This window comes from Oryzias melastigma, linkage group LG16, assembly GCF_002922805.2.
Source record: "Oryzias melastigma strain HK-1 linkage group LG16, ASM292280v2, whole genome shotgun sequence".
Taxonomy (NCBI): Eukaryota; Metazoa; Chordata; class Actinopteri; order Beloniformes; family Adrianichthyidae; genus Oryzias; species Oryzias melastigma.
The window spans coordinates 22,059,661-22,086,989 of NC_050527.1; the positions used below are offsets into that span (position 1 = coordinate 22,059,661).

Here is a 27,329-nt window from a genome sequence, read left to right on the forward strand (position 1 = left end):
CAAAAAAAATGTTTGAGAAAGATTGTTGTTATGACACAAAAGTTGCAACTGGCAGTCCACAATCTCCGATTCTGATATATCCATAGGAGAGAAACAGATCAATTGACAATTTAATCTTTCTTGTCTAAGCTGGTACCTGGATCTAAACTGTTCGGTTGGATACCTTCAATTTTGCTCACAATTTTTCTTGCATCAATAATGTTAGGTTGGGGGTGGGAGTCAGGTGCTGTAAGCTGGCAGGATAGAGTGTAAACAAAGAGATGATGGGCAATGAGGGAAGGTTTTCTCTATCATCAGTCTACAATTAGATGCAAATTTTGATGAACTACTGTTTTTGTTTGTTTGTTTGTTTGCTTGCTTGCTTGCTAGTTTTCCTAGGTAAGTAATAAATGTTATACTTTGTCAATTAAAAAGCACTGTTTAAACAACTTGACTTTTTTAAAATACCCGTCTTTTATTTTGAAGGGCATTTACGGATGTTGAATGGCACTCCAGGAAAAGCCACTAAACAAAGCTCTGTGCAAACTAGCGTTCCTACGACTACTAGCTGTATATTTACTGTCCCTTCCTGAGAATATTTGATGATACCATCATAACTCACATATCCGGTGATATTCTCGTTGTTTTGTGTTGATCTCAAACCCGAGGATCTGATGAACATGACGGAACACCCGTCATGCAACGCACGTGGAGTTGGAGTGTTCTTGGAGCTGAGGAAGCGGCTTCTGAGTGGACTTCTTATTGTCAGGTAAAAAATGCGCCTTAAAGTTCCATGAAAGTCGACTTTTGCTGTCAATAAGGAAAGTTACCTAACAGCTTTATGGCTGTTTGCTTAAAATCCTCTGAGAGTCTAAAAATACGAACACCTTGTTTTTGTGGAAGTCAGTGAATGAATCAAGTTCAAACTTTCAAACTAAACCTGTTGGGGAAACCTGGACCTATAGGACCTGGACATGGGGAAACATCTCGGTAAAGCCCATAGAGTTAAAATGTTTATGAACATTTTTTTCCTATGGGTATGCTGCAGGCGTCGGGTTGTAGAGAAAACAACACATAACGAAGTAGTTAAGACAGGCATGTCATACAGATATTTCAGTGTTTCACACCCCCCGAACAGTGTCCACTGAGCAGGGAGTCTGTTTGTGCTGTTCACGTGAAAGGTGTGCACCCCTCACACTTCCCTTACATGCAGCTTGGCAGTTAGACATGAAGTAATCAGACAATCAGTCTGTTTTTTTTGGGCATCTTTTGTGGATCATCCAGGCCTCACTTGTGTATCACCTGCACACCCTGTGCGTATGCAGCATTTGTGCACAATTAGTAAGTAAGCTTTTATTTTTCTCATTAGAAGATATTTTCCACCCTCTCCATTCATGGAGAGAGGTGAAGTTGTGCATCTTTGTGCTGAACTTGGAGCTTTGTTATTTCCTCCACATTACGGCGAGGTGTCACTGATGAAACGTGGATTCTGCTCCATTTCAGTTCACAATTAGATTTACTGTTCAACACATTTCAATCAATGATCCATCTATTTTACAACTTTCCACCCAAAATGAATTTCATTTTGGAAAAAAAAAGTTTTCTCATATTTTTGCTAAAGAAAGGAGGAACTCTTGTTAAGGAAATTATAATTACACTTAAAAACTAACTAAAAGTAATGCCTGAAGATGATTTTAAAAAAAAAGAAAAAAAATGATGAATGAATCTTGTTTTTTAGTGATTTTGAATAGTTGATTCTTTTAAAGCCCAGCTTACTTCACATCTGTAAAATAGAGGACATTTGGTGTTAAATGTCATTGTTTATTTGGTCTGCTAAAATAAAAATATACTCCTGACATGATATAAATTAAACTAAGAATATTGGGAATAATAATAATAATAATTGGTGAAAATGTTACAATTTTATCTTGTTTTTTATTTTATTTTATTATAATAACTCAAAAAGTTTGGTTGCAGTACACCTGTTCTGCCTCTAGATGGAGTCAACCAGGCATAAAATCCTGCAAAATAAACAGACTTTCAAAAAACACTGACCTTCACAGAGCTCAGCCTGTTACCACTTGCACCCCACCCCCCCTTTTTTTTACAGTTGAGAAGTCCCATGGTCTTCTAGGAAAAAGTTACACTGTCCATGACTCTAGAAACCACATTAAAGTCCATCCAAATTCGTCTTTGCTCTCTATGAGTTCATCCATCTTTGTAAACAAACAAATGAATGTGAATACGTGTTTTGTGGCACAGTTTTGTCCTACATTTTCTAAAATCCCAATATTTCTTGTCAGAGTACCTGACATTTTAACAAAAGGGTTTGGATTTGCCAGCATGGCTGTCTTATTAATCACTGTGCGTGAGACTAATTACAAATCCGTTACAATCGTCCATTTTCATTTGGCAGGAGACAAATGCTGCCTTTTGTATTTTACGTAACAGCAATAATTGATAAACTATCTTTACTTTTTTTAGTGAAAGTCCCGAATAAAAAAGAGAATAGAATTTCCTGATTAGGAATGAATTGCTTTATAGGAGCTTTATGGGAAAGTTTTAACCTATTAAACTTGCAACAGATGCACGCTAGATTTTGTCCAGACACTCAATCAAGATTAGAGGAAATTAGTTATTTTACAAGTCAAAACTCTTAAATGTTTTCTTTTCATGTTTTTTAGGTTCAGGAAAAAGTGGAGAACTTTTGATTTGACAGATTCTTGGGGGTTTTTCGGCAGTGCCAGACAGTAATGAGAGCTGGAGAAATCAATAAATCATTTCATTCATTTCTCAGGTCGCTGCTCTGTTTCCCTGGAGTCTGAAAACTGTTTTTCTTTTTTTTGTTAATTAATTAATATTGAATAAAAGTATATTTTTTTCGGATGTATTTATCTTGAATTTTAGTTAAGAGCTCAGATTCCTACACGTTTAGGCTTTTGACTTGATAAAAAACACTTTTCTGAGAGGTCCGTGTAACACTTTCAATGAAATTCTGGTTTATTTTGTCCATTATTTCTCATGTTTTGTATTTGAAATGTCTCATCTGTTCCTGTGCTTCCATCTTCTGCAGTAAAGAGGTGGCCGGATCTGCTGACCATGTGCTTGTGACCAGAGGGGCGTCCTCCCTTGTGGTCAGGACTCCCAGAGGGCAGCTGGAGCTGACTCTACCTGCAGGAGTCAGCTTCACGGAGGGGTCCTGCATCCCAACGCCTGGAGAATCCAGTGAAGAGGAGCTGCACTTCAGGCTCCGCATCACTGTTGAGCAGAGCTCCCATAAAGGTAAATGTCTTCAAATTTAATTGGATCCACTCATCAAAGAATGGATCCTATTTTGCACCGAGCATCATTAAAAACCAATAAGCAGCCTCATTATCCACCATGCTGGAACTCCCTTTAATTGGTCTGAAGAGACGGCATCTGAAGTTGTTGAGCAGCGTCTGTAAACGCTCATCTTTTGGCTTCACCTGGAATGCTTTTGTCTCTGCCATCGTAACAGCAAGTTATGGCTAAGGACGGCGTGACAGTCCAATCAGATTTAGATTGATCACCCGTTGCACAGACGAGTCACCCTGGCCACCCCAGGTTTTATTGATTCTCCCGCTCCGTATTTGAAGGTGAGCTCCCCCTCAGCTCACCTGGCTCATTTGTTTTGTTTGGCCCTTCACAGAGGCTTCTGACTGTGTGACGGAGACTCTCCGAGCAAAACAGACGTACTGCTTCTACTGCCAGGGCTGCATGACCCGGCTGCTGGAGGACAGGTAAGGAGCAGTGGGGACAGTCGAGACGGCTTTTTATTTACGCTCTTCTTTGTGTTATCAAGTGTGACCCCACACAGAAAGGGGACAGACTCGTCCTCTGTGGAGTCCGCTCTCCTACCTCTGACAGGTTGGAGTTATAGAGGCTGTTGAACAATAAGGCCTGCACTGACCATTAAAACAAATGTTTTTTTTTTTACCTATAGGTGCCTGAATTGGTCTTTGGTATTGTTCTTATTGCCCTGCAGCTTTTTCTACCCTGCAATGTGATTTGCTGAAAATTGCACTGGCTGCATATCAGGGACCCTTGCCCTCAGGCTGTGCTTGTCAGCAGCTACCCAATGTCACCCAATGAGCAGACTTTTTTATTCTTCTTTGAAGCAAATATTTCAAAACTTTAGCTTAGGCAGTTCCAGAAAAAGTAATAATTAGTTTTTTAAGCATGAAAAGGCACACTAACATCTGACCAAGAGTTAAAGGTGCCGGGAAACCAAATAAAAAGGTTCAAACAAAATAGTTCCTATTACTTTTTAAAAAAAAATATGCTTTAAATTGTAATGGAAATTTCTTGAAAACAAAATTAGTTTTTCTAAAAAAAATAAAATAAAAAAGTTTTAACTGGGTCTCATGTTGTTTATAGTATTTCGATCCAAAACTGAGCACATAGAAATTCATAGTAGAAACAGGAAGCTGAATTCTGATTGTTTTTGGACTTCAAAAGGTTGATCTTAAAGGGTTACCAAACAGGGAAGTTGGAGGCTGACAGCCAAAATTTCAGTCAGAGGGGAGGGGCTTGGGAGCTGGACTGTTATCATTACTGGAGCTGCAGATCATGATGTGGGACTTTTGAAACTTACATGGTTTGACCAATCACAAAATTCAACTGTAATACCTCATTTCAACCTGTAGGGTGCAGTACACAGATGGTTTTTGCCTATATTTTCAGGAATTAAACAGTTTTATTTTAATTTATCAAAAATTTGACAATGACCAACAGATAGTGCTTTTAAAGCCCCATGTATAGAGCAAAAAAAGTTGATTTAGGGTTCAGTTGCCCTCTAAGACTGTATGGGGGAATACATCTACAGATCCTTTTCACGGGCTGCGTTGATAAAATTGTTTAATCGATTTAAATCGATTTCAGCTTAACAGATCAATAATGGATTCATAAAAATAGAGATTGATTTAACTCAGACTAGCAGACTTTTAAAACTAAAGTCTGCTAGCTTGATGCTAACGCTTAATGGAATCTCCCATAGGGCGGCTAATGCTAACGCTCGGTTGACCTAAACATACATTGCTGACTAAATGAGCATCTCTATAAACTCACAGGGATGAATTTTCTAAACTCTTTTAAGGAAAGATTTTTTAAAGTAACCATTTCTGATCTAAAGTACTGTTTTTTGCTCATATTTTCTTCTTCTGGAATAAGGTGTAATGCCGTACCATGATTGCCACCTAGTGGCCTTTCTAATTTTTTTCATATGTTTTGCACAACAAGTTCTCCATGTACAAAACCTTTGTCATGGAGTAAATTTGCGAGTTGCAAAGCAAAGGTCACAAAAGAATCACATTCTTCTCCAGATCTTTGAGATGAAGAATTAGACCTTCTTTCAAGTCCTTCTTTGTACATGTAATCATTCTCAATGGGATTCGTGTCTGGATGATCTTTAAAAGATGTCTGATTTTCCTAATTGATTGCTCAATTTTAGCCAGATAAACCTTGATTTTTGACAAATAACTTTAGCAGCCCACACCATAATACTAACACTGCATGTGTGTCTCAAATCACCACAGTGCTGATTTTTTTTTTTAAACCCACTCTAATGATTTTTTTTTTAATGTTTTTAACATCTTCTTGTGGTATTTCTCTCACAATGGAGGACATGTATAAAGTAAATTAAGATTACAATTGTATTTCTAAAGTAATCATAATTGAAAGATCACCAGAGATGCTTTTAAAATAGCTCAAGAGACGATTGGAAGAGGATTTTAACTTTGATGCTCCTGTGAAAGTGGAAATACAGTCGCTCTAAATCACATGTGTCAAAGTCGAGGCCCAGGGGCCGGATCCGGCCCTCTGGGTAATTGTATCCGGCCCTCTAGATCATTTTATTTTATGGTTATTAATAGACCAGTGTTAACTTGTGCTTATTTTTATCTTGTATCATTTTGACAAAATACATTTTTATGGAGAGTAAAATATTGATAGTTATTTAAGGTTTAAGTTGATTTATTCTAGAATAATATAGCTGCTTTTTTAATATTTATAATTCTGTTCAAAAGTTACAGTTTTAAAGTTATTAAAAATGGCATTCTGCTAGCTTTTAGGATTATTTTGGGATTTACTAAGATTTTTTTTGGCTATATTGGAGTTTAGCTAATTTTTCAGCTACATGCTAGCTGTTATGCTTATTTAGGCTTTAGTGTTACGTTTTTTACGCAGATTTGGAGTTTAGCTAATATTTACTCACTAGCTGTTTAGCTAATTCAGACTTTTTTATGTTTTAAGCAAATTTTTTGAGTTTAGCTAATATTTCAGCTAAATGCTAGCTTTTTTGGCTAACTTAAGTTTTTTTTTGTTTGTTTTTTAGGCTAATTTGGCATTTAACTAATATTTTACCAGGCTTTCAGCTTCAGCGTTTTCAGCTATTAGCCTTAGCAATTTTAGCTATCAATTCAGCAGCTGCTAAATTCAGCTTACAGCATTCACAATAGCATTATCACAGGTAATACTATATATCTAGTTCATAAATATGTCAAAAAGTCAATGATCTAAAGTTTTAAAAATGTAGTTTTAAAGTGTTCAATAAATGTTTATCCGGTTCGGCCTGCGACCTAAGGTGTGTTTTGGGTTTTGGCCCCTTGTGTGACTGAGTTTGACACCCCTGCTCTAAATTATACAGGAAATTTAGCCATTACTTTTACATAAATGAGAAACGTATTCAGGTGTTTTCTTCTGGTTGGGTTTAAAGCTTTAAATTATGGTAAAAAGGATTTTATTTGTCATTAGTAAACATCTCAGTGAGATCTGCTTATTAATTTAATGATAATCTACGTCAATATTAGTCACATATTTCTAAAAAACAACATGGTCTTTTGGTTTCCGTACAAGTTTAAATGTGTTTGGTTATCGGAATCAACACTAATCTTTGAATAGTTTTTTTCTGTACTGTCTCTAGTCGAGACAATCATATTTACCTCTTTTTGGAATTCAATGATGTTTAATCTGTTCTTTTGAAGATTGAATGTATAAAAATGTATTTTAGAACACTATGAGAAACTGTTTGGGCTTTTTTCCAGGAGTGTCCTTTATGCCTGCACTTTATTATGTTGTAGTTTTGTTTTTTCTGTGTTTATCTGGGCCTCAGACAGCTCTGTGCCTGCTGAGCTTTAACACCTCACGCTGCTGCAAGAACCAATTAATTTAGTGAGTCGCTATCCCTGGACAGTAACCGAGTGAAGGCCTGTTATTGTGTTTTCCTTCTTTCTCTACTCCTTCAGAGTGTTCAAGCGGGTTCTTCCTCTCCCCAACGGCAGCTGGAACGCCATTGTGGACGACTGGTGTTGCCATCCGGATCCGTTTGCCAGCAAGAAGCTTTTGCCTCGAGCTGACGATTGTTTATTGGGCGACACCTTCGTCCTTTTAGCCCGAGACAGCAGCTGTACTCAGACTCTGACTGAGGAAGTGAGTCCTGTTGGAACGGCAGACAGACAGGAGCAAAAGGTGAGGGGGGGTGCACATGTTCATTCTAGTGTGGGTTTTTTCCCAGAATCCAACACTGGAGTTCTTAATGTGTTGTGTAGCATCGTCACCCACACAGACGTGCAGGAATCAAACAGCAGCTCCACTCAAGTCCATCACCAGCAACAGATGAGGATTGATCCCTCCACTCTTTCATTAATCATTCTGCGCATGAACGGGATTGTAAAAAGCCCAACAAAGAGCAGGAAAACCATCTGCATTCCATTTTCTGTCCCTCCTTTGTGCTGCAGCTATTTGGGTTTTAAAATCACTTCATTTAAAGAGGATTGAGTTCTGATGCTGGATTGTTTTTTTGCACAGAAACCTTGTCGCCGTGTGACATTTGTCTCGTGTGCAAGCTGCTCATCAGTCCTGGGAGAGGCTGTTTCACCAGGTACACCCCCCACCAGCTCCATTCAGTGATGCTGTTCAGCAGTCCCTGAGAGAAATCTCTGCTGTGTCTTCTAGAAGCGCTGAAGCTGTACGTCACACAGGTGGTGGTGGAGCCCCCTGTGGGGGATCCAAGACCAGCTGCACTGAGCAGGCAGGTTTATATCCTGGTTACTGCTTTTAACACAAAACACACAGATTCATCATTAAACTGTAAATCTTTTCAGACTATTTGCTGGTCAGTTTTGTTTCTCAGTAAAATTGCAGCGAAAACCATTACGTTTTTGTTTATTTCTCCATGTTCTGTCCATCTGTCTAACAGTTGGGTAAGACTTGCAGGAATGAATTCCATCAGCAGCACACAATTTTTACAAATTTTAGATGTTGGGAAGTTGGAGGTGCGGCAGTAGCCGTCCACTTGCAGAGTTTGGGATTCAATTCCCATGGCTGTAGTTGCCTCTACACCAGGGGTTGGCAAACTTTAACGGTAAAAGAGCCATTTGTTCTTGTTTTCTACTGATCAAAACCTAGAAGGAGCTGCATAGTCTTACTTTAGCATTTAAGAAATTTGGATTTGCATTCATGACCTATTTTTTAAAAAAATATGAATTATGTCTATTTTTAGGCACAAACAAAAGCAAAAGTATATTAAAAAAAAACTAGCATCTCTCAAAGTTTGATTTTTTTTTTTTTTTTTCGTTTGACAGAAGCTCAAAAAACGTATTTCCAAAATAAAAGATGATCTGTGCCAAACAAGATTATCTCAGTGCTGCTCTGAGCAGCTGGTAACCAATGTTGTTTAGCAGAAGATAATATGTGCTTCAAACTTTTTACCAAAGTTTTACTTTTCATATCAAATCTGTTCATTCTGGAGGTAGAGTTGATCAAACAAGACGTCTTCAGGTCAACAGGATGTAAAAACCTACATAGTTTATCATCTATGTGAACCTCAGACATCAATTTATACATTTAACTAATCTAAATTAAATAAATGCTAATTAATTATTCCTTACTTTAAAAAAAAGATTATATTTTAATTTCCTTTTCTTTTTTTTTTCTTTTTTGGTTCTTTTTCCCCTCTTTGTCCTCAGTAGTCTTACACTGCTGGGTTTTGTTATTTTAGTTTGGGGTTGGATCTTGGTAGTCCTAGTTTACAGGCTTTGTTTATTTGTTTTCTTTAGGTAGTTTTGGTTAGAGGGAGCTGCTGACTGAGACGGTCGACATGTCTGGATCAGCAGTCTCTATGACTTATTTTATGTTGTCCAAGAAGCCACAATGGAGAGATAAAAGAGACACATGTGGATCTGGAGCTGGAGGTTGCAGACCCCTGCTCTAGGACGATAAAAAAAGATGAGAAAACATGGTGTAAAAGCTTGAGGGCTGTATTGATTTGTCATAACACAAGCCATTTTAAAAGAAAAAATATATGTTTTTAGCAAACATTGAATGGGAAACAGTTACCAATGACTGGTCTACAAGGTGCAAGCTCTGGGGAAAAAGTGATAAAAAAATAATGTCTCAACAACAACTGACAGTATGAAATGTTTAGCCAGCCATGAATATTCATCATATTTATGCTACAATGACAATTTTAAAAGAAAGCCATCATTATTTTTTAGGAATCTTAAATTAGTAATGATCAGAAATGTTCAATAGTTCTGCAGATACTAAAGCTACAGTCAACAAACTTTCTCACGTGGATAATTATACCACCTGTTTTTACTAGTTAATAATTAACTATTTTTCTAGTTTTATTTTTACTGATTATTTAAGCTAATTCACAGAATTGTTCTGTTTAAGAGTTGAATGATAAAAGAAAGTTAATAGGATCAATTCTGTTTATTTTTCATGTCTTCATTTCTTTTGACGTTTTACAAAAGTAACAGCTTGGGACTTTGTTTCGGCAGATCCTTGAAATCAAATTTCTCAAAAGAACCTGATTAGGACATCCCCAGTTTTTCTATTTCTAATTATTATTATGTTTGTATGTGTATTTTTGAAGCTCTAATCTAAAGAAAAATGGCCAGTCATTGCCATGTTTTAATGAAATAAAAACCACTTCTAATAATATACTTTGATATAAAGCTTCCATGTCAAATCACACCACCAGTAAAATTTTATTAACGATGTAGAGTTAAGAGTTTGCAGTGAGGAGAAAGACACTCAACTGCAAACATTTTGCTTCATTCTCAGTAATGTTACAAACTAGATCTCCACCATTTGTGGCCTCTGTGGACGAGGTCTTGGAGACTGCTTAGAGCCTACAGACACATTTTGAATGAGGGAGGAAATGTGCACTTTATTTGCTAAATATTTAACCAAATGGTTCACATTTCTTTCTTTATCAGCAGAATACTTGTGCTTTTAGTTCAGCCTTGATTAAACAGGAGAACATTTTTGAACACTTTGGTTTCTCTAAAATGTTAACTGAAAGATCCACTCTGAGGAAATTTGTTGCACTTTTTTTTTTTTACTGCTCATCCCATAAATGCACATGTATGTTTTTTACAGACGTAGCCCATTAAAAACAGGAAATAACAGGCTTTCCAACACATAACATATTGCCAAGCAGAATTGTTACTAAAATACAATTAGCCAAACTTCTTTACTTTTCGTTTAATTTTATTTTATAGGTTTCCATCCACTTAAAATCTTGTTGGAAACATTTGGATGACCTCTTAAAAAATATCATACACAGTTTACAGTGAGCTGTCACAGGTACTACTCTGTGACAGCTCACTGTAAAGTTAAAAGTCCAACAAAGTTAGACTCACAAGCTTAATGTTCAAGAACAAAAACTCAAACCTGTCTGTCTGAGCTATCGGGTCTCCGCCAGCAGCCACTTTTTGGAACTGAAAGACTAAAGGTCGCATAAAAAAAGTCCACCTGACATTTCCAAGTAATTACCTTGGAATGAGATTTTTAAAAGTGTTTGTACACGTGACCTTACAGGTGACCCAACCAAAGACGCTCAACAATTTATAGAGTTAAATTCCTGTAAATCTCCCAAAGGTCAGACTAAATGAGGCATCTCTATTCCATTCCCCTCTGTTTTAGCTAAATGGTTTGCCCCAACGAGATGATTAACGAGGCGTTACAAAGGAGCTTTATTTGTGTGCTCCAGTCAGATGCCCCGGGGGCTGTGGTGGTGGTGGTGGAGGTGTGGGGGGGTAAACATTGAGGAGAGATAGTTGTTGGTAGATTTCAGAAGCAGATTACACAACAGTTGTGTGGTAAATAAACTTTGTCCACTCTTATGGGGAAGGATGGCTCTCTGAAATTCTCTGATGTATAATTTGCTTAGAGGTTTGTCAGTTTTTAAAAGAATAACAAAGAAAGTTGTAAATTTTCTGGTATTAATGGATTTCCAAACTTTTAGATGCAAGATTTAAGGTTTTGCAATCATTAGAGGTAAAGACTGAGACGTCTTCAAACTTTGAAGAGCATGACTGTTTGGTTGCTTGTCGTTATGCATTTTAATCAGCTCGTGTTTTATTGTATAAATATAACAGAAGAAACGTTGTTAGACTTTTGACTCTTGTGTCTTACAGATGAACTTTCATTTGGAATATTTAGGGAACGTGAAATGCCTTGAAACAAAGCTCATAGGTGACATGACCCCAGCATGACTTATATGTAAATGACTAAACTTGATCCTTGTTTGGTGCAGGTTTCACTTCCTTGAAAAGACATTAGCAGCCCGACTGCTTAAGCTGTCAAACTCTCTCAGTACTTTCCACTTCTCGGTTCAAACACCTGACGGGAATCCCTTTCTACTCGTAAGTACCTTTCAGGAATTTCAAATAAGCTGATAAGATGACATGCTGTTTGTGTCTTTTGTTTAGAGTTGCTCTCTTAATTTTGTTTTTACTTTTTATAAAATTTAAAACAACCATAATCAGAAAGATCTCTTCTTTTACTGAAGTGAGATGAAGCCATTTATTATCTCATAATTAGGTGTAAATATTTGAAAATATGCATCAAATACACTGAAGCAAAAAAGTATTTAGTCAACCACCAATTGTGCAAGTTTTCCCACTTAAAAAGATGAGAGAGGCCTGCAATTTTCTTTATAAGTATAACCCAACTGTGAGAGACAAAATGAGGAAAAAAAAATCCAGAAAATCACTATCTGATTTTGACATAATTTCTTTTTAAAATAATTGTAGAAAATACGTATTTTTTTATCTGCAAACAAGAAAGGTTTCTGGCTCTCACAGACCTGTAACCTGTTACTTGTTATCTGTATTAATGACACCTGTTTGAACTTGTTATCTCTATAAAAGACACCTGTCCACAACCTCAAACAGTCGCACTCCAAACTCCACTATAGCCAAGACCAAAGAGCTGTCCAAGGACACCAGAAATAAAACTGTTGACCTGCACCAGGCTGGGAAGACTGAATCTACAATAGGTAAATGACTTGGTGTGGGAGCAATTAAAAGGAAATGGACGACCTACAAGGCCACTGATGATCTCCCTCCATCTGGGGATCCACTCAAGATCTAACCCCTTCGGGTCAAAATGATCACAAGAATGGTGAGCAAAAATCCCAGAACCACACGGAGAGACCTAGTGAATGACCTGCAGAGAGTTGGGACCAAAGTAATTAAGACTACCATCAGTAACACACGACAAACTCTGCAGTTCCAGACGTGTCCCCCTGCTAAAGCCGGTACATCTGCAGGCCCGTCTAATGTTTACTAAAGAGCATTTAGATGATCCAGAAAATAATTGGGAGAATGTCCTATGGTCAGATGAAACCAAAATAGATCTTTTTGGTAAGAACTCTACTGTTAGGAGGAGAAAGAATCCTGAGTAGCATCCAAGAACACCAAACCTACTGTAAAGCACGGGGGTGGAAGCATCATGCTTTATGGCTGTTTTTCAGCAAAGGGACCAGGACGACTGATTCTTGTACAGGATGGAATGAATGGGGTCAAGTGTGGTCAGATCTTCTCAAGAGATGTGATTATTTTTTCTTTTTATTATTATTATTATTTGGGGGGGGGGGCTGGAAAATGCAGACTTTCAACTCCCTCCAAAGATTCGCTGTTGTTTTTAGGTCCAGAGACTTTAGAACACATTAAAATGCTTCTTAAGTCGCTACTCCTTTGTGTGTTTGGTATCAATGTTAAGTTTCTTTCTCAATTACCTCACTGATCAAAAAAGTTTTTTGTCCAAAAAACATGTTTAAATTCATCCTTATGTTAATATGGTTCAGTCGTCCTGGTCTCTTTGCAGAAATGCATCCTCAAAACATGATGTTTCCACCCCGTGCTTTACAGTGGGTATGGTGTTTTTGAGGTGTAACTTAGCCTTCTCCAAACATGATGTGCAGCATTTACACTAAAGTGTATCATATTTTGGTCTCATTTGACCACATGACATTCTTCCAATCCTCTGGATCATTCAGGTAACCTCTGGAGAACCATCTGGTTGATGGGTTTGGACATGTCCTAATTTAAGCTGGGGGACTTTCCGAGCTCTGCAGGACTTGAATCCATAATGATGATGTGTGTTACTACAGTAACCTTGATGACCCAGCTCTCTTTAGGTCATGGATCAGTTCCTCCATGTAGTTCTGGGATGTTTCCTCACTGTTCTCCAGATTAAGTGATCTCCAGGTGGAGGGAGATTGTCAGTGATCTTCTATTTCTTCCATTTTATAATAATTACTCCAACAGTTGATCTCTTCTCATCAAGCTGCATGTTTATTGGAGATTGGTTCACTTCAGTCTTATTCAGGTGTTCAATCTTGTCCCTGGCGTCCTTTGACAGCTCTTTGGTCTTGGTGGAGAGGTTGTGGTCAGACTGTTTAAGGGTGTGGATAGGTGTCTTTTAAACAGATAACCAGTTCAAACAGGTGACATTAATACAGGTAACAAGTAGAGGATAGAAGAGCCTCTTAAAGAAGAATTAACAGGTCTGTGATGGATAGAATTCATTCATGTTTCTAGGAGATAAATACTTATTTTTTGCACCATTGTATAAATACATTATTTCAAAATCAAACCATGTGATTTCCTGGATTCTTTTTTTTTTAGCGTTATTTCATAGTTGCAGTCTCCATAATACTTTAGATGAGGTGCTGCAAAATACTTGATATATAGTTGACAAAGATAATTTGTTATTCTTGTTAGCAGTTTATTATTATTATGGCCCTTGTAGACATTGTTCTCACTTTAGATGTTAATGAGTCTTACTAAGTGTGTTAATAAATCTTATTCGGCTTATTGTGCTGATAAATGTATAAATAAACACATTAATAATGTGTGAATAAAGCTGTTTTTATAAAGTTTTACCCATTTGTCACATTTCAGCTTCATCCTTGAGCTAAACTCAGGCTTCACAGATGGACCTTTTCCTGATAAAGATGCACACAAAATTATTATTTACCCTCATTGTGTTTATTTTGTTTGTTGCCTTGTATCTTAATATCATTATAATTCAAATAAAACATGCTTTTTCTCAGAAGTTTTCTTAATCCTGACAGGATCTGGAAATATACTAACTTTTAACAGTTTTAAAATTGAGCTTCCAGCTAAAGCAAGACAATAAAACTCCCCTACAAGGGAAATATGAAAGCTACAATAAAATTAATCTTGTGTGAAATTGCATCAGAACAGAGTAGACTTCACAACACAAATATATTTGAAAAGTGAGTGCTATAAGGTCTTGTCTCAAAACAGCACGAGAAACTTTTATAACATGACAGCAAAATGATTTTGAGTGTAACCTAAATGTGGTTGTCATTTAATCCAGATGTCCTCCTGGAATGATTGTGTGTTCAGTGATCTCTGCTCGCCCTGCAGCTCTGGTTGCTGAACAGCGACTCCATCATCGCCGCCGTCCCAGAGAAGTGCGTCGGGAATGACAGCAGCTCCGCGGTTCACAGTTCACCGCTCAGAGCCGCCAGAGCCCTGAAACTCCTCTACATCACCTGCTCAGATGCAGACGCCCCACAAAGAGAGTGAGAGTTCATTTTTTTTGTGTCCTTCAATCTGTTATCCTTCACTGTTCTGTGAATGGTAGAAACTGTTTTGGCAAATTGAACTCTTTGTTTCAAATGCTGCCAGGTACTTTGATGCCATTCCAGATGAGCACATTTATTTGCTGTTCTCCATGTTTGGTAAAGCAGAGCTCCACTCCAAAACCATCCAGCCCTATTATCAACTGAATTAAAGTCTCCCCCTTCATCACCCATCCTCCCCTCTTCCACCTCAGTCATGCAGCCAGCAGGCATAAAGACAGAACTCAGAAGTCGATTGTTTCCTCCTTTTTCACTGAGCCCACCAGCTGACTGACAGAATGACTGGAGACCAAACAACGGTCTTTTTAATCACCATTGTTCTCCTGTTTTAGAGGAAGGATTTCCTACTATAGAAAAGTTATTCTAATGATCGTCATCTAACCTAAAAGACCTGGAATCTCTCTCTAAATCAGCGCTCATACTGCTTTAGTTTAACTGGCGGTAAGTTTTCCTTGTTTGGTTTTGATCCATTCTGTCTCATTGAGTTAGAGCTGCTTTGTTAGGAAAGCTGTTGGAGTTAAAGTTCATGTTCTACATTTCAACAGGTTTCTGCATACTGTAAAAATGTACACTGCTCACGAAAATTAAAGGAACACTTTTTTATTGGACTTGGCATGAATTGAATTAAACCTGTCTGATAATTTTCTGGTTGGTTAAGCAGCTGAGAGCCTCGTTAATCAATTTCAGCTGTATTGGTGTTCATAGAATTAACAACAGGAGCACTTCAGTGGCAACAATTAGAAAACCCTCAAAACAGGACTGGTGTTACATGTGGAGGTCATTTCAAGTTTCTCCCTCTTGATCTTTTTTGGCTGGTTTTCCACTCGTGCTGATTTTGGCTTGATAATTATCTCTACTGGCAGTATGAGGAGATTCCTTAATCCTACAGAAGTTGCACAGGTTGTCCAACTTCTCCAGGATGGCACATCCACACGTGCTGCAGCAAGAAGGTTTAATGTGTCTCCCAGCACAATCTCCAGAACATGGAGGAGATTTCAGGAGACTGGTGGTTATTCTGGGAGAGCTGGACAGGGCTGTAGAAGGTCCTCAACCCCTCAGCAGGACCCATACCTGCTCCTTTGTGCAAGGAGGAACAGGCTGAGCACTGCTCGTGCCCTACAGAATGACCTCCAGAGGGCCACTGGTGTGAATGTCTCTACCCAAACAATCAGGAACAGACTTCATGAAGGTGGCCTGAGGGCCCCACGTCCTGTAGTGGGCCCTGTGCTCACTGCCCAGCACCGTGGAGCTCCACTGGCATTTGCTCAAGAACACCAGAATTGGCAAGTCCACCACTGGCGCCCTGTACTTTTCACAGACGAGAGCAGGTTCACCCTGAGCACCTGTGATAGACGTGAAAGAGTCTGGAGAAGACAAGGAGAACGTTATGCTGCCTGCAACGTGGTTCAACATGACAGGTTTGGTGGTGGGTCAGTGATGGTCTGGGGAGGCATATCCATGGAGGGACGCACAGACCTCTACTGCCTAGGAAATGGTGCTCTGACTGCCATAAGGTATCCAGATGAAATCCTTGAACCCATTGTCAGACCCTACGCTGGTGCAGTAGGTCCTGGTTTCCTCCTAATGCACGACAATGTCCGGCCTCACATGGCAAGAGTAGGCTGCCAAGCTAAACACATGTGGAAATCTAAAATTCAAATTCTAGAAAAGTAAAAGGAGACCTTGGAGCAGATTTAAAGGGTTAAATTGTCCAAATTAAAAGTAGTTCACTTTCGGCTTATCCTCGGTGAGAAAAAACTCCTAAAAAACTGATTCCAGGAAAAAAAGAAGAAACGTTAGGGATGTCCACATGAAGGAGAGATCCTCACACAGGACTGACAGGGGATTAAAGAAGAATTAGCTTATCTAACTCTACAACTACGTATTCAAATAGAGTTAAGGCAGATAGGACTGGGGGACAGGTGGGGGCGAGGTCCACAGCCAAAACAAGCCAGAGGCGTGTTCCACGGCCAAGAACAGGAGCACAGACGATCCACCAGGAGTCTCTCCCACTCTACTACTAATATTATTGCCTTTGTTGGCTGTGGTGGCAGTATAATTATATGGGATCACTTTAATTGATGAGACCAAAATTCTGCAACATAGTTTGAAGTCAAAACATTATAAAATGTTATGAAAAAATATACTAGAAATTGTTAACATCCAGCATAAGACATTACTGTCTTAGCTGGATAAGCAAAGTCCAGACCTTAAAGGGTCACCAAGCCATAAATCAACTTTTTTTTGGCTGTTGACTTTTATAAATGGGGCTTTAAAAATGCTGTCATTGCCAAATGTTTGACAAATTAAAATAAAGGTGTTTAATTCTTGACAATATAGCCTAAAACAGTCCGCTTGCTGCTCCCCACAGGTTGAATCGAGGTATTACATTTGAGTTTTGTGATTGGTCAAACCATGTATGTTTCAGAAGTCTGACGTCATGATCTGCAGCCCCATTAATGACAACAGTCATGTTCTCCAGTCTCTGTTTTATTTATTTTTTTGTACAAAATCATCTACATATCCAAACTTCTGGTCAAAATCAGAATCTAATTTTAGGCCTGGTGGATCTTCAACATCTTGCCTTCCTTAAGAAGCAGTTTTTGCTGATTTAGCCGACCTCTCCATCTCCTCCCCACAAGAAAAAAAAAACTCCATGCAACTTTCATCACTCATCTCTGACAATTTAAATGAAATGTTCAGCCTGTGGAGCTGGAGTCCAAGGCTGACGGCTGTCTTATTCTGGATACAGTCAGTCACAGATGATTGCGGAGGAAAGTTGAAGTATGTGTTGTTTAAACTGCCAATAACTGGCCAGAGAAGCGGCGAGCCGGGGCCTGAGTGGATTATTCCCGTCACTAATAGCCCCGACTTGATTAGGGTTGAGTGAAAGTTGTAGGTGCTGGCGGACCAGTCTGAGGTGGAAATTGAGTCCAGGGAAAAGGATGCATTTATTTCCACTCATAAAGAATTGTTCTTAGTGTGGAAATTGCAGCTACATTTTCCTCAGCTCAACCTTTCCTCTAATCTAAAGTGGCTTAGAAGATATTTTCCTTGCCAAGACTCTAAGCATTTCAAAATTGAAGCTCACAGATGGCTAAATGTCAACCAAACAAATAGATCAACATCGCTCACTGACAGAGCATCCATCTTTCTGCTCCCCTTCCCTCTTCCTCCTTTAAGCCCCTTCTTGTTGCATTGCTTGTTTGCACACAGATGTGTTCCTTCTTTTTGGATCAACCCACATTTGCTCTGTTTTACTGACTATTTAAACAAAGTTGCCTGAAGACAAATGGTTAAAGATTCCCTCCAGTGTTTGGCGGGTCTCTCCAATGTTGTCTCAAATGCAATTGATCAGGGTAGCCGTGTTTTTGCTTTCAGGGTTGTTTCTCATTGGGAGACGAGTGTCATAGCACACCCCCTGGTGCTGCCGCTGAAGGTGTGTGAGGAGCTGCAGCGGGTGATCAATCACAGCCACTCGGAGCTTCCTTCATCCATGCGCTCCATGAGGTCTTACCAGGTGAGATGTTTACGGAGTCCTCAACTGATGAGAGGGTTCATAGTCCCTCCTTTCTCTGCTTATTATGTAATTAAGATCAAGGGAGACTAATAAAATGTATGACTTTATCCATGCTTCTTGTATAGAAAACAATAGAAATAGTGCATAAACAATGAAATTAGTAATTTCAAATCTATGGACAACAATTATTTTCTCTAGGTTCTTTTACAGACCCTCTCCAACCATCTCTAAACTATTGTAAAAGCGTTCCCGTGGTCTATCAAAGGGTAACCAAACACTAAATCAACTTTTTCTTGGCAGTTGACTTCTACAAATGGGGCTTTAAAAGTGCCGTTTGTTGGCCATTGCCAAATGTATGAAAATTTAAAATAAACTTGTTCGATTCCTAAAATGATGGCCACGTCATGTCATCATGCTCTGGCTCCAGTATAAAAGCCCCGCCCATCTTTGAATGCTCGACACAGGGAGCTGAAGCTCGCCACGCAACCCCGCGACTGTTAGAGCTCTTCACGCGATGCAGAAACCTTTGGAGCTTACCCACAACTCTGTCATGTTGTAGTTTGAATGTGTTGTGCAGAAATGGTTTGCTCTAGAAGCAGCAATTGACCTTAAGAAAGAGTCGACACATGGTTTCTTCTAATTAGTGAGATTTTTAGTGGGACAACTCATTTTCAAGGTTACTTCATATTTTTATCACTTTTTAACGAGTGGAAACCCAATTGAGAGAAATTTGAGATGGACCAGATGATCCAAAAGCTTTTTTGAGAGTTTGAAGGAAACTTCCTGCTTGTCAGTTTGCAAAATTAAATGTTTCTCGTTCCAGAAGAGGTTTATTTCTTTTTTTAATCAGACATTTCCATTCCTCCCAGTCAAATCCGACACGCGTCTGTTTCCCTTAAAGCCACGAGGACGTGTCTCTCCTCGCAGATCCTCCTCAGCTTTTCCCTCAGTGTTAGTCATCGCCATGCTGAGCCGCACAACCGTTTATCTCATCGCTGCCAGAGGAGCCGTTCCAAAAAATGATACGATTGAGCCGTTTTTACACTAAAGAGTATAGATGGAATTCTTGGACCAATGTGTAAAGATACGTTAACTCTTCAGCAACAACCAAATTTGCAGCACCATTTCTGATGACATTAACTTCAATTTTACTTCTACTCAACATATATATTCACATTTAATTTACTGTGTATTCATTTTTTTATTTTGTTGTCTATTTAGTCACATTTGGGGTTCTCTAGTGGATAATTCATTCACAAGGTCGCTTTATGTTTTTATCACTTTTTAATAAATGATAACTAAATTGAGAACAGATTGAGATTAATTTGAGACTAACAGAGGACTTTTTGAAAGAGGATTTGTTTGTTTTTTCTGCATTTTCAGTTCCCATCTAGAGCCTGTGTTTCATGAATAAAGTGACACAATTGCTCCATCCTTACCTAATAAAAATGCCTGACAAGCATAAATAATGCCAGCAATTTAAAAGAAGTGTGTTTGTACCTGTCCCCAGCCCGAGACGCCTTTTCTTATTTAAACCCAAACCCACCACTGTTCTGTCATTACCTGCAGACCGCATTCCAGGTCAAGGTGTGTGTCTGCGTTTGCTTTTGTGTGGGTCCTTCTGAGCAGATCAAAGTGTGCGTCAAAACCCCATCATTATGCTGCCAGGTGGAATGTCTCGACTGCCCCCCCTCCACCTCTGCAGCTGCTAGAGTAATGGAGTGTAAATCATATCCCGCTCACAAGGAGCTTTTGTCCCCTGAAACAACAGAACATTTCCACCTCCCACCCTCCTTCACCCCATTCATCTCCTCCTCGTTTCCAGAGGTGGTATCTGGGTTAGGCTCAAGCCCATCTTAGTGTGGTAAAGCTTCAAAGTTTAAAATGCAAAAAACCTTTCTGTTAGGGTCCTGAGTAATAGTAGTCTTTTTTTTTACCCAAATTTTACAACCAAAATGTGCAGCGGGGGGGTGCAGTCTTGGACGTTCCTTCCGGCTCAGGATTTTCAGCCATTTTTTCTGCCACCATGCAGGTCCCCCTCGATCTGGATGAAAGCATGCTTTAATTTACTGAAAATGTGTATTTAAAAACAGAACATTTCAGAATTTTTATTTCAAATTTGAGACTTTTAAAAAATATTTTAGAGCCAATTACACCAGTGGGTTGATGGGGATTAAGGAAAAACAAAAACTGGGAGAAATGCTGCATTCATGCGGCGTTGGAATAATGTGAAAAATGACTGTCCGACTCAGAAAACACACATAAGTGTCAGAAAAAAATCAAAATCTACCAAAATCACATGAATGTGGAATAGCTTTCTGCACCTAAACGAAGGTCAGTGTATTTGTTACGTTCCATAGACGGGGAAGATACTAGAATTACAAGGAATATAGAACATTAACAAGGATTAGAAATATATTTTATTCCAGTTTGTTGGGCCAGCTCAATCGTTTAATGAACCGCACATGAACTGTTCTAGAGCATGAAGGATCTGGATGTGAGGCTTTAAACCCAGAGTATCTAATGAAGAAACCAAAAAAAAAACAGACAAGCTGCTGGGTCTGCACTAGCAAACAAAATAAGTGTTTGTTTAATTTTGCAGACACATCTGAACCAGAAAGAACAGAAATTAACATCTTATTTAATTAAAAATGACACTTGAAGAGGTTTTGTTTGATCAAAGAAAAGTTTCGGTACTAAAAAAGCAGAATACATGCCGCCCATGCTGTCACAATGTTCATAACATTCATATGAAAACATAAATTCATTGTATTTTATTGCTTTTTTTGGTTCATGAATAAACCAAATGCACAGATTCCTTGTTGTCAAAGAGGGAAGCATTTTATGAGCTGGTGGTTCTAACGTTTTGACTCCTCATTTAAACACAGAAACAAAAACTTTGCAAACACTTCCTTATGCAAGGATATAAAAATAAAATAAAAGTAGTCAATAAACTGTTTTTAATCAAACTAATGGTTTCATCTGAACTCAATTAAATGTCTTCTCGTCGCCTCCACTTCATTAAACCTATTTTCATTTTTCCATCTTCCTATAATTAAAAATTTCTCTGCTCAGTAGTTGTGGATGTAATATCCATTAAAGGCAGTCAAAGTAAAACGGGAGGTTTTCATTTCTGTGATGGTGGATGAGCTGCTTTCATTTTGTTCCTCGTAGCGGCTTCACTGCAGGGACTCTCTTTTGTTTTTTAACACGTTCTGTTTTCCACACTGGAGGAAATATTCTGCATGCTGAATGCCAACTCTGAAGGGTTGTGATAATAGCTTTGGCGCCCAGCGTTAAAAACTATATTTATTCAGAACTCTCTAATTGTGTTCGCAAAGTGAATATTTTTACACAATAGTGTAGGGTTTAATGATATTCAATATTAAAAAAAGAAATGTAAAATAATTTATTCCAAGATCTAAAATAGCTTTTATTTAAATCAACAAAATAAAACTGTCCGTCATTGTCAGAATTTAAACGCAATAAACATGCATGTGGCTTCCAGAGTAATCGATAAGTGATGTTGATGCTTAGCATTCATAAAAAGTTCAAATGTTATGTGACTCTGTTGATTAGCATTAAGTATTGAAACACTGGTACCAAATATTAATATTTAAGATGTTATATTTTTGCTCTTGGCATAACTTATTCAGAAACACTGGTAGAAATACAAAGATATCTGCAAATGTAATGCCCAAATGCTTTCTGCGGGATACCATGACACTCCAACCCCTGATGATATTACAGTTGCAATACTGATGAGCAGCATTTTGTTTTGTGCAACAACAGTTTTTATTCTCCTGCATATTCAAACGTTTTAAACAGAAACATGCTGTGCACTTTTCCCAACTCGAAGAGTCCTCATGCAGAGTGAGGATGCAGACGCAGCAGGCGTGCCTCAGTGCTTGGCGCCATTTGACACTTGTCATGACATGTCTGATTAACACAAGCACCATATTTTTGCAGCTAAACTGATGTTGATGATTTCAATGGCTCTTTTGGTAAAAGGACTCATCAGAATCTGGGTAATGTGCCGAAGTATGAGATATGTTAAACCAGTTTTCTTCTGATTGGGAGTGTGCTGGGAATCGCTTTAGGTGAGGAAGGGGCCTATGGTATTGGAGTCTCTACAATTTACACATAAAACCATAGAAAATTCCTTTGCACCATTTAATATATGAGTTTTTAAAACTTTGTAAATCTGGACATATGCACACGGTGGGTGAATAATCATCCAAAGGAATCTAAACAATAAAAACGATGCCTATAAAAAGAAGAAGAAATTCTAGCTCTAATATCAATTAAAATGGAAAAAAACATTAATCTGTTGTGCAAAAATTGAAAAAAAAGTTCCATCAGATTCTGAATTAGTTTTGAAAAAGAAAAAAATTCCCGTGCTGTGCAGAGTTCAGATGAATCTTCAAGAAGAAAATCCTCTCATCGCGTCGTCACATTGAGTCTCTGTTTCTACCTTTCGATCTAGTCCAGGGGTCAGCGACCTTTAACAGTAAAAGAACCATTCGGGCTCGTTTTCTACTTATCAAAACCAAGAATAAGCCACATAGTCTTACTTTAGCCTTTAAGAAATTTGGATTTGCATTCATGACCTTCTTCTTTTTTAATAATAAATATGAATTATTTCTTTTTTTGGCACGAACAAAAGCAAAAATACAAAAAGAACTTAGCATCTCTATAACGTTGATCAAATAGCTTCTTTTCAAAATAGAAGCTGCTCTGTGCAGCTCTGGGAAAATAGTAACCAATATTGTGCAGCATATGATAAAATGTGGGTTTAATTCATAAAAGATCAAACTTTTTACCAAAGTTTTGAATAAAAAATCTGTTCATTCTGGAAGTAGAGTTGAGGAAACAAGACGTCTTCAGGTCAACAGGGATGTAAAAACCTACATAGTTAATCATCTATGTGCTCCTTAGACATCAATATACATTAAACTAATCTAAGTTAAATAAATGCTATTTAAGTAATCCTTACTTTAAAAAAAAATGCTATTTTATTTTTCTTTTATTTATTTGTTTTGTTCTTTTTCCCCCCTTTGTCCTCAGCAGTCTTACACTGCTGGGTTTTGTTATTTTAGTTTGGGGTTGGATCTTGGTAGTCTTAGTTTGTGGGTTTTGTTTATTGGTTTTCTTTAGGTAGTTTTGGTTAGGAGGAGCTGCTGACTCTGACGGTCGACATGTCTGGATCAGCAGTCTCCATGACTTATTCTATGTTTGGTCAAGGAGCCACCATGGAGAGATAAAAGAGACACATGTGGATCTGGAGCCGCAGACCCCTGATCTAGTCACTGAAAACGTCACGTGCCCAAAGCTAAGACCCTGATTGGTTGACGCGCTCACCGTCTTACTGCATCTTTTCTTTGACTTAACACTGAAACTCGATGCCTGTGCCGCGTTCGGTGTGAAGGCACCATTAGGATGCAGCTGATCCTCTCTATGACCCTCCATGGGCCTGGACAACCTAAAGACCTATACGGGTCGACCCCTGTATGGGTGCCTGGGACTAATCTATCATTAGTTATGCTGATGGTTTAGCATCAGTAATTATTTGTGCGGGCCATAAGAAAATTTGACCTTCAGGTGGCCGTGTTCATCAATGTCCAATCAATTGACTGTCAAAAGCCTTAATAAACAGAGATCCATTTCTGATCAGCTCTTTGTAAATCCCTCCCTTTAATTACCAGCCTGCTGCTCTGCCGTCCAGCCTCAGTGCCCCCCTCTCCTCATCTGGCCTCGTCTTTTCTCTCCTGGAGTCCGAGCTGCGTTAACACGAGCTCACCTCCAGTTGCCATTTCTTATCATTTGTATGAATTACAGTTGATGTGCTTAAGCGGCGAGCAGACACTGGCACGAGGACGGAGATGACAGGGCCTTGAATGAGGCAAATGCCCCCATCCATCAACCCCGCATAGAGCCCTCAGTGGAGTGCAGGCATTGTCTGCAGCAGGCAAACGCCCAGGAGAAGCAGATGGAGCTGGAGAGATGGAGGAAACCAGGCCAAGCCGGTTTCTCCTTTCTGGGTTTTGTTGATGTGAACACGTGTTTCTTTTAAGTTGATTTTATCATTGCCACATAAAGTTTTTTTTTTTTTTTTGCTGTTTTAAAAGCCAATAAATCTGGGAAATCTGTTGGTTTCTGGCTTACCACACTGTTGAGAACTAAAAGGAAAGAAAAAAAGCATTTTGACACCTCTTTGAAACAGCTGAAATAACTGCTGACTGGTTTTTCTTTACAGGTGGCGTACCTGAGACTGTGATGTCCGAGGACAAAGCCAGTCACGACTCCATGCAGCTGTCTTTCACAGAATGAATCCGTGGACTTTTGCTCTGATTAAAACAACATTAAGCATAAAAAGTGTCAAAAGGACAGAAAGACCGCTTAATATTTACTTAGATTTTGTTTGTTTTTTTCATTACAGTACAGCCTCCACTATCTGGATTTGTTTAGCAAATCCTCGTACAGGAACTTCTCTGCCGCTGTAAGTGTCTGTGTAGAAGCTCAGAATTCCTCTGTAGTGAAGCTTTTTGCACAGAAAGACACGGGAAACATGCTCGGTCTAGTTTAGCTTGTTTAACTTGGTTTCTAGTTGCCCTTTCATGTTAATGTAGGATGATGACTTAAGGATAAACCCACACAGTCAAATACTGAAATTAAGCAGGTTTTTCTTTTTTTTTTTTGCATATTATTTTTTCAAAATTTTTACATTCTTCTAGTAATTAGTATAATTTATCTTCTGGAAAAAAGGCTAATGTCTCTGTGGGACACAATTCATCTGCTTCAGTTCAATTCATTTGTCTGCTTTATGTTTTCCTAAAAGATGGCGCTCTTTATCACATTGAAAGTTTTTTTAAACCAGATTACTGTACAATATTTTACAATAAAGTCAAAGCGGAGTTATTTCTAAAAATACATGCTCATTTTCAAGGCTGGTGCCAGCAGCGCGTTTCCAGCATGTGGGCTCTGCAGCATGTTTGCCTCTGTCTTACATCAGCTGCATTGGTGACTGCCTCTGTAAGCATTTGGGAGCTGAAAAGACGAAATGCTTCCAATTCTTGCTCGTTATAATTTGAGCTGCTGGACAGTGAAGGGCCTCCTTTGTTTTCTTTTTTTTCTAGCTTGTCAAACGCTACAGTAGTTGTCAGGTCTGGACTCTGCACATGTCTGATTAGCAGCTAAACTTGCTCAGGTGCAGAGTTGTTTTTATCCTTTTTTTTTTTTTTGGTGTTCTTAAAAAGACTGAACCAAGGTCAAATAAAACCCTTTTTTATCTTAAAACACTGTCTTTGTGGTTTGCTTTTTGAATAAACCTTCTTTAATAGCCTTTATTGAATCTGATACATGTCCTTCACCTTTTTTTTTCTTTCTGATTTTTGCACTTCTTTCTTTTTCTCCATGAGCTACTATATCTGCTTGAGTTGCTTAATAATAGATCCTGCACACCTGTACTGCTCAAGTTGCAAAAAATCTATAAAGAGTATTGGAAAATGTAATAAGCCATATTATACTGCTTTAACACCAATGTTGGTTCTTTACTTTTTCATTGTTAGTAATTTAGTCTTGTTGGACAAAAACTTCAGCATAAGTATCTTTAAGATTAGAAGTGAAAGCCAGTGTCTTGTAAATGGAAGAAAAATCTGGTATACAAAAAAGTTTTGTAGCTTTAGGAGAAGCAATTTTACTCCAGCTCCTCTTGTACATAATTCTGAAGGTATTTGTGTTTGTCTACTGTCTAAAGTAAAGACAGACTAAAGAAAAGACTTTTTTGTTGTTTTTACACTCAACTTTAAATGTTGCTCAGGTTTTAGAAACATAAAAGCAACACTCGCTGGTCTTTTGCTCATTCCTGGTTACTTGAAAGACCCTTTTAAGAGAGAAGCTCCATTAGTTTAGTCTACTGTGTAAAGTAAAGCAGAACCACATAAAACATCCAAAGTCCTTCTATGACAGTAAAATGTTAAACTGCATCCACTGCTGCTTTGTATAAATAAATCTGTTTGAACAAAAAATGCTGGTGACGTTCACAAATTAATTCTTATTACGAGGCACAGCTGTAACTTAACAACGACTCAGATTTAGGAGGTGAGATCAGATTGTGGAAAAAATGGGGGGGGGGAATTATGGTCAGCAAAAAAAATAATACCACAAGATTAAAACGTTTTTTTCTCGTAAGTCTAGAACTTTTAAAGACGTAAATTTACAACTTTTAAACCTGTTAAATTTAGGACTTCTTTCTCGTAAGTTTACGACTTTTAAACTCGTTTCTTTTTCTCATAAATTTACAACGTTTAAAGCCATAAATTTACAGTGTAAAAATTCATAAATCTATTAGTTTTTTTTCTCGTAAATGTACAACTTTAAATCTCGTAAGTTAACAAATTTTAATCTTGTAAGTTTATTACTTTTTTTCTGGTAATTTTACATATTTTAATTTTGTAAATGTACGAGTTTTTTCTTGTAAATTAACAACTTTTAAAGTCATAAACTTACAACTTTAATCTTGTAAATGTATTACTTTTTTTAATGTAAATTTACAACTTTTAATCTTGAGAATTTATGATTTTTTTTGTTAATGTACAACTATTTATATGGCAAATGTTTTAGTTTTTTTTTCATTTAATTTACAACTTTTATAGTCGTAAATTCACAGCTTTTAATCTTGGAAATTTATTACCTTTGTCTTGTAAATATACAACTATTAATCTCGGAAATTGATGTCTTTGTTCTTGTAATTTTTAAGATCAAAAACATGTGTTTTTTTATTTATTTTTTTTTTGTAAATTTACAACTTTTATCTCGTAAATTTTTGACTCTTTTTTCAAAGTGTACAACTTATTATTCCCGTAAATGTATGCCTTTTTCTTGTAAATGTACCACTTTTATACG

General features: G+C 37.9%; 1 protein-coding gene across 1 annotated transcript; it reads left to right on the forward strand.

Annotated features, from left to right (window-relative positions):
- The first annotated feature begins 6 nt into the window (after window positions 1-6).
- Window positions 7-25,713, forward strand: ube3d (ubiquitin protein ligase E3D). Its single transcript, XM_024268432.2, has 10 exons — window positions 7-748; window positions 3,053-3,261; window positions 3,650-3,740; window positions 7,242-7,464; window positions 7,804-7,876; window positions 7,951-8,026; window positions 11,543-11,651; window positions 14,688-14,845; window positions 18,287-18,425; window positions 24,682-25,713. Exons 1-10 carry the CDS (start codon window positions 654-656, stop codon window positions 24,700-24,702), a joined length of 1,194 nt encoding a protein of 397 aa, XP_024124200.1. The 5' UTR covers window positions 7-653; the 3' UTR covers window positions 24,703-25,713.
- The last annotated feature ends 1,616 nt before the right edge of the window (window positions 25,714-27,329 follow it).

Bases quoted from the DNA above. Each gene is read 5' to 3' on its own strand.
- ube3d (XM_024268432.2), top strand. From the start codon at position 654: ATGAACATGACGGAACACCCGTCATGCAACGCACGTGGAGTTGGAGTG. The intron at 3,741-7,241 runs GTAAGGAGCAGT...CTACTCCTTCAG, and splicing joins ACCCGGCTGCTGGAGGACAG to AGTGTTCAAGCGGGTTCTTC. The intron at 8,027-11,542 runs GCAGGTTTATAT...TGTTTGGTGCAG, and splicing joins AGACCAGCTGCACTGAGCAG to GTTTCACTTCCTTGAAAAGA.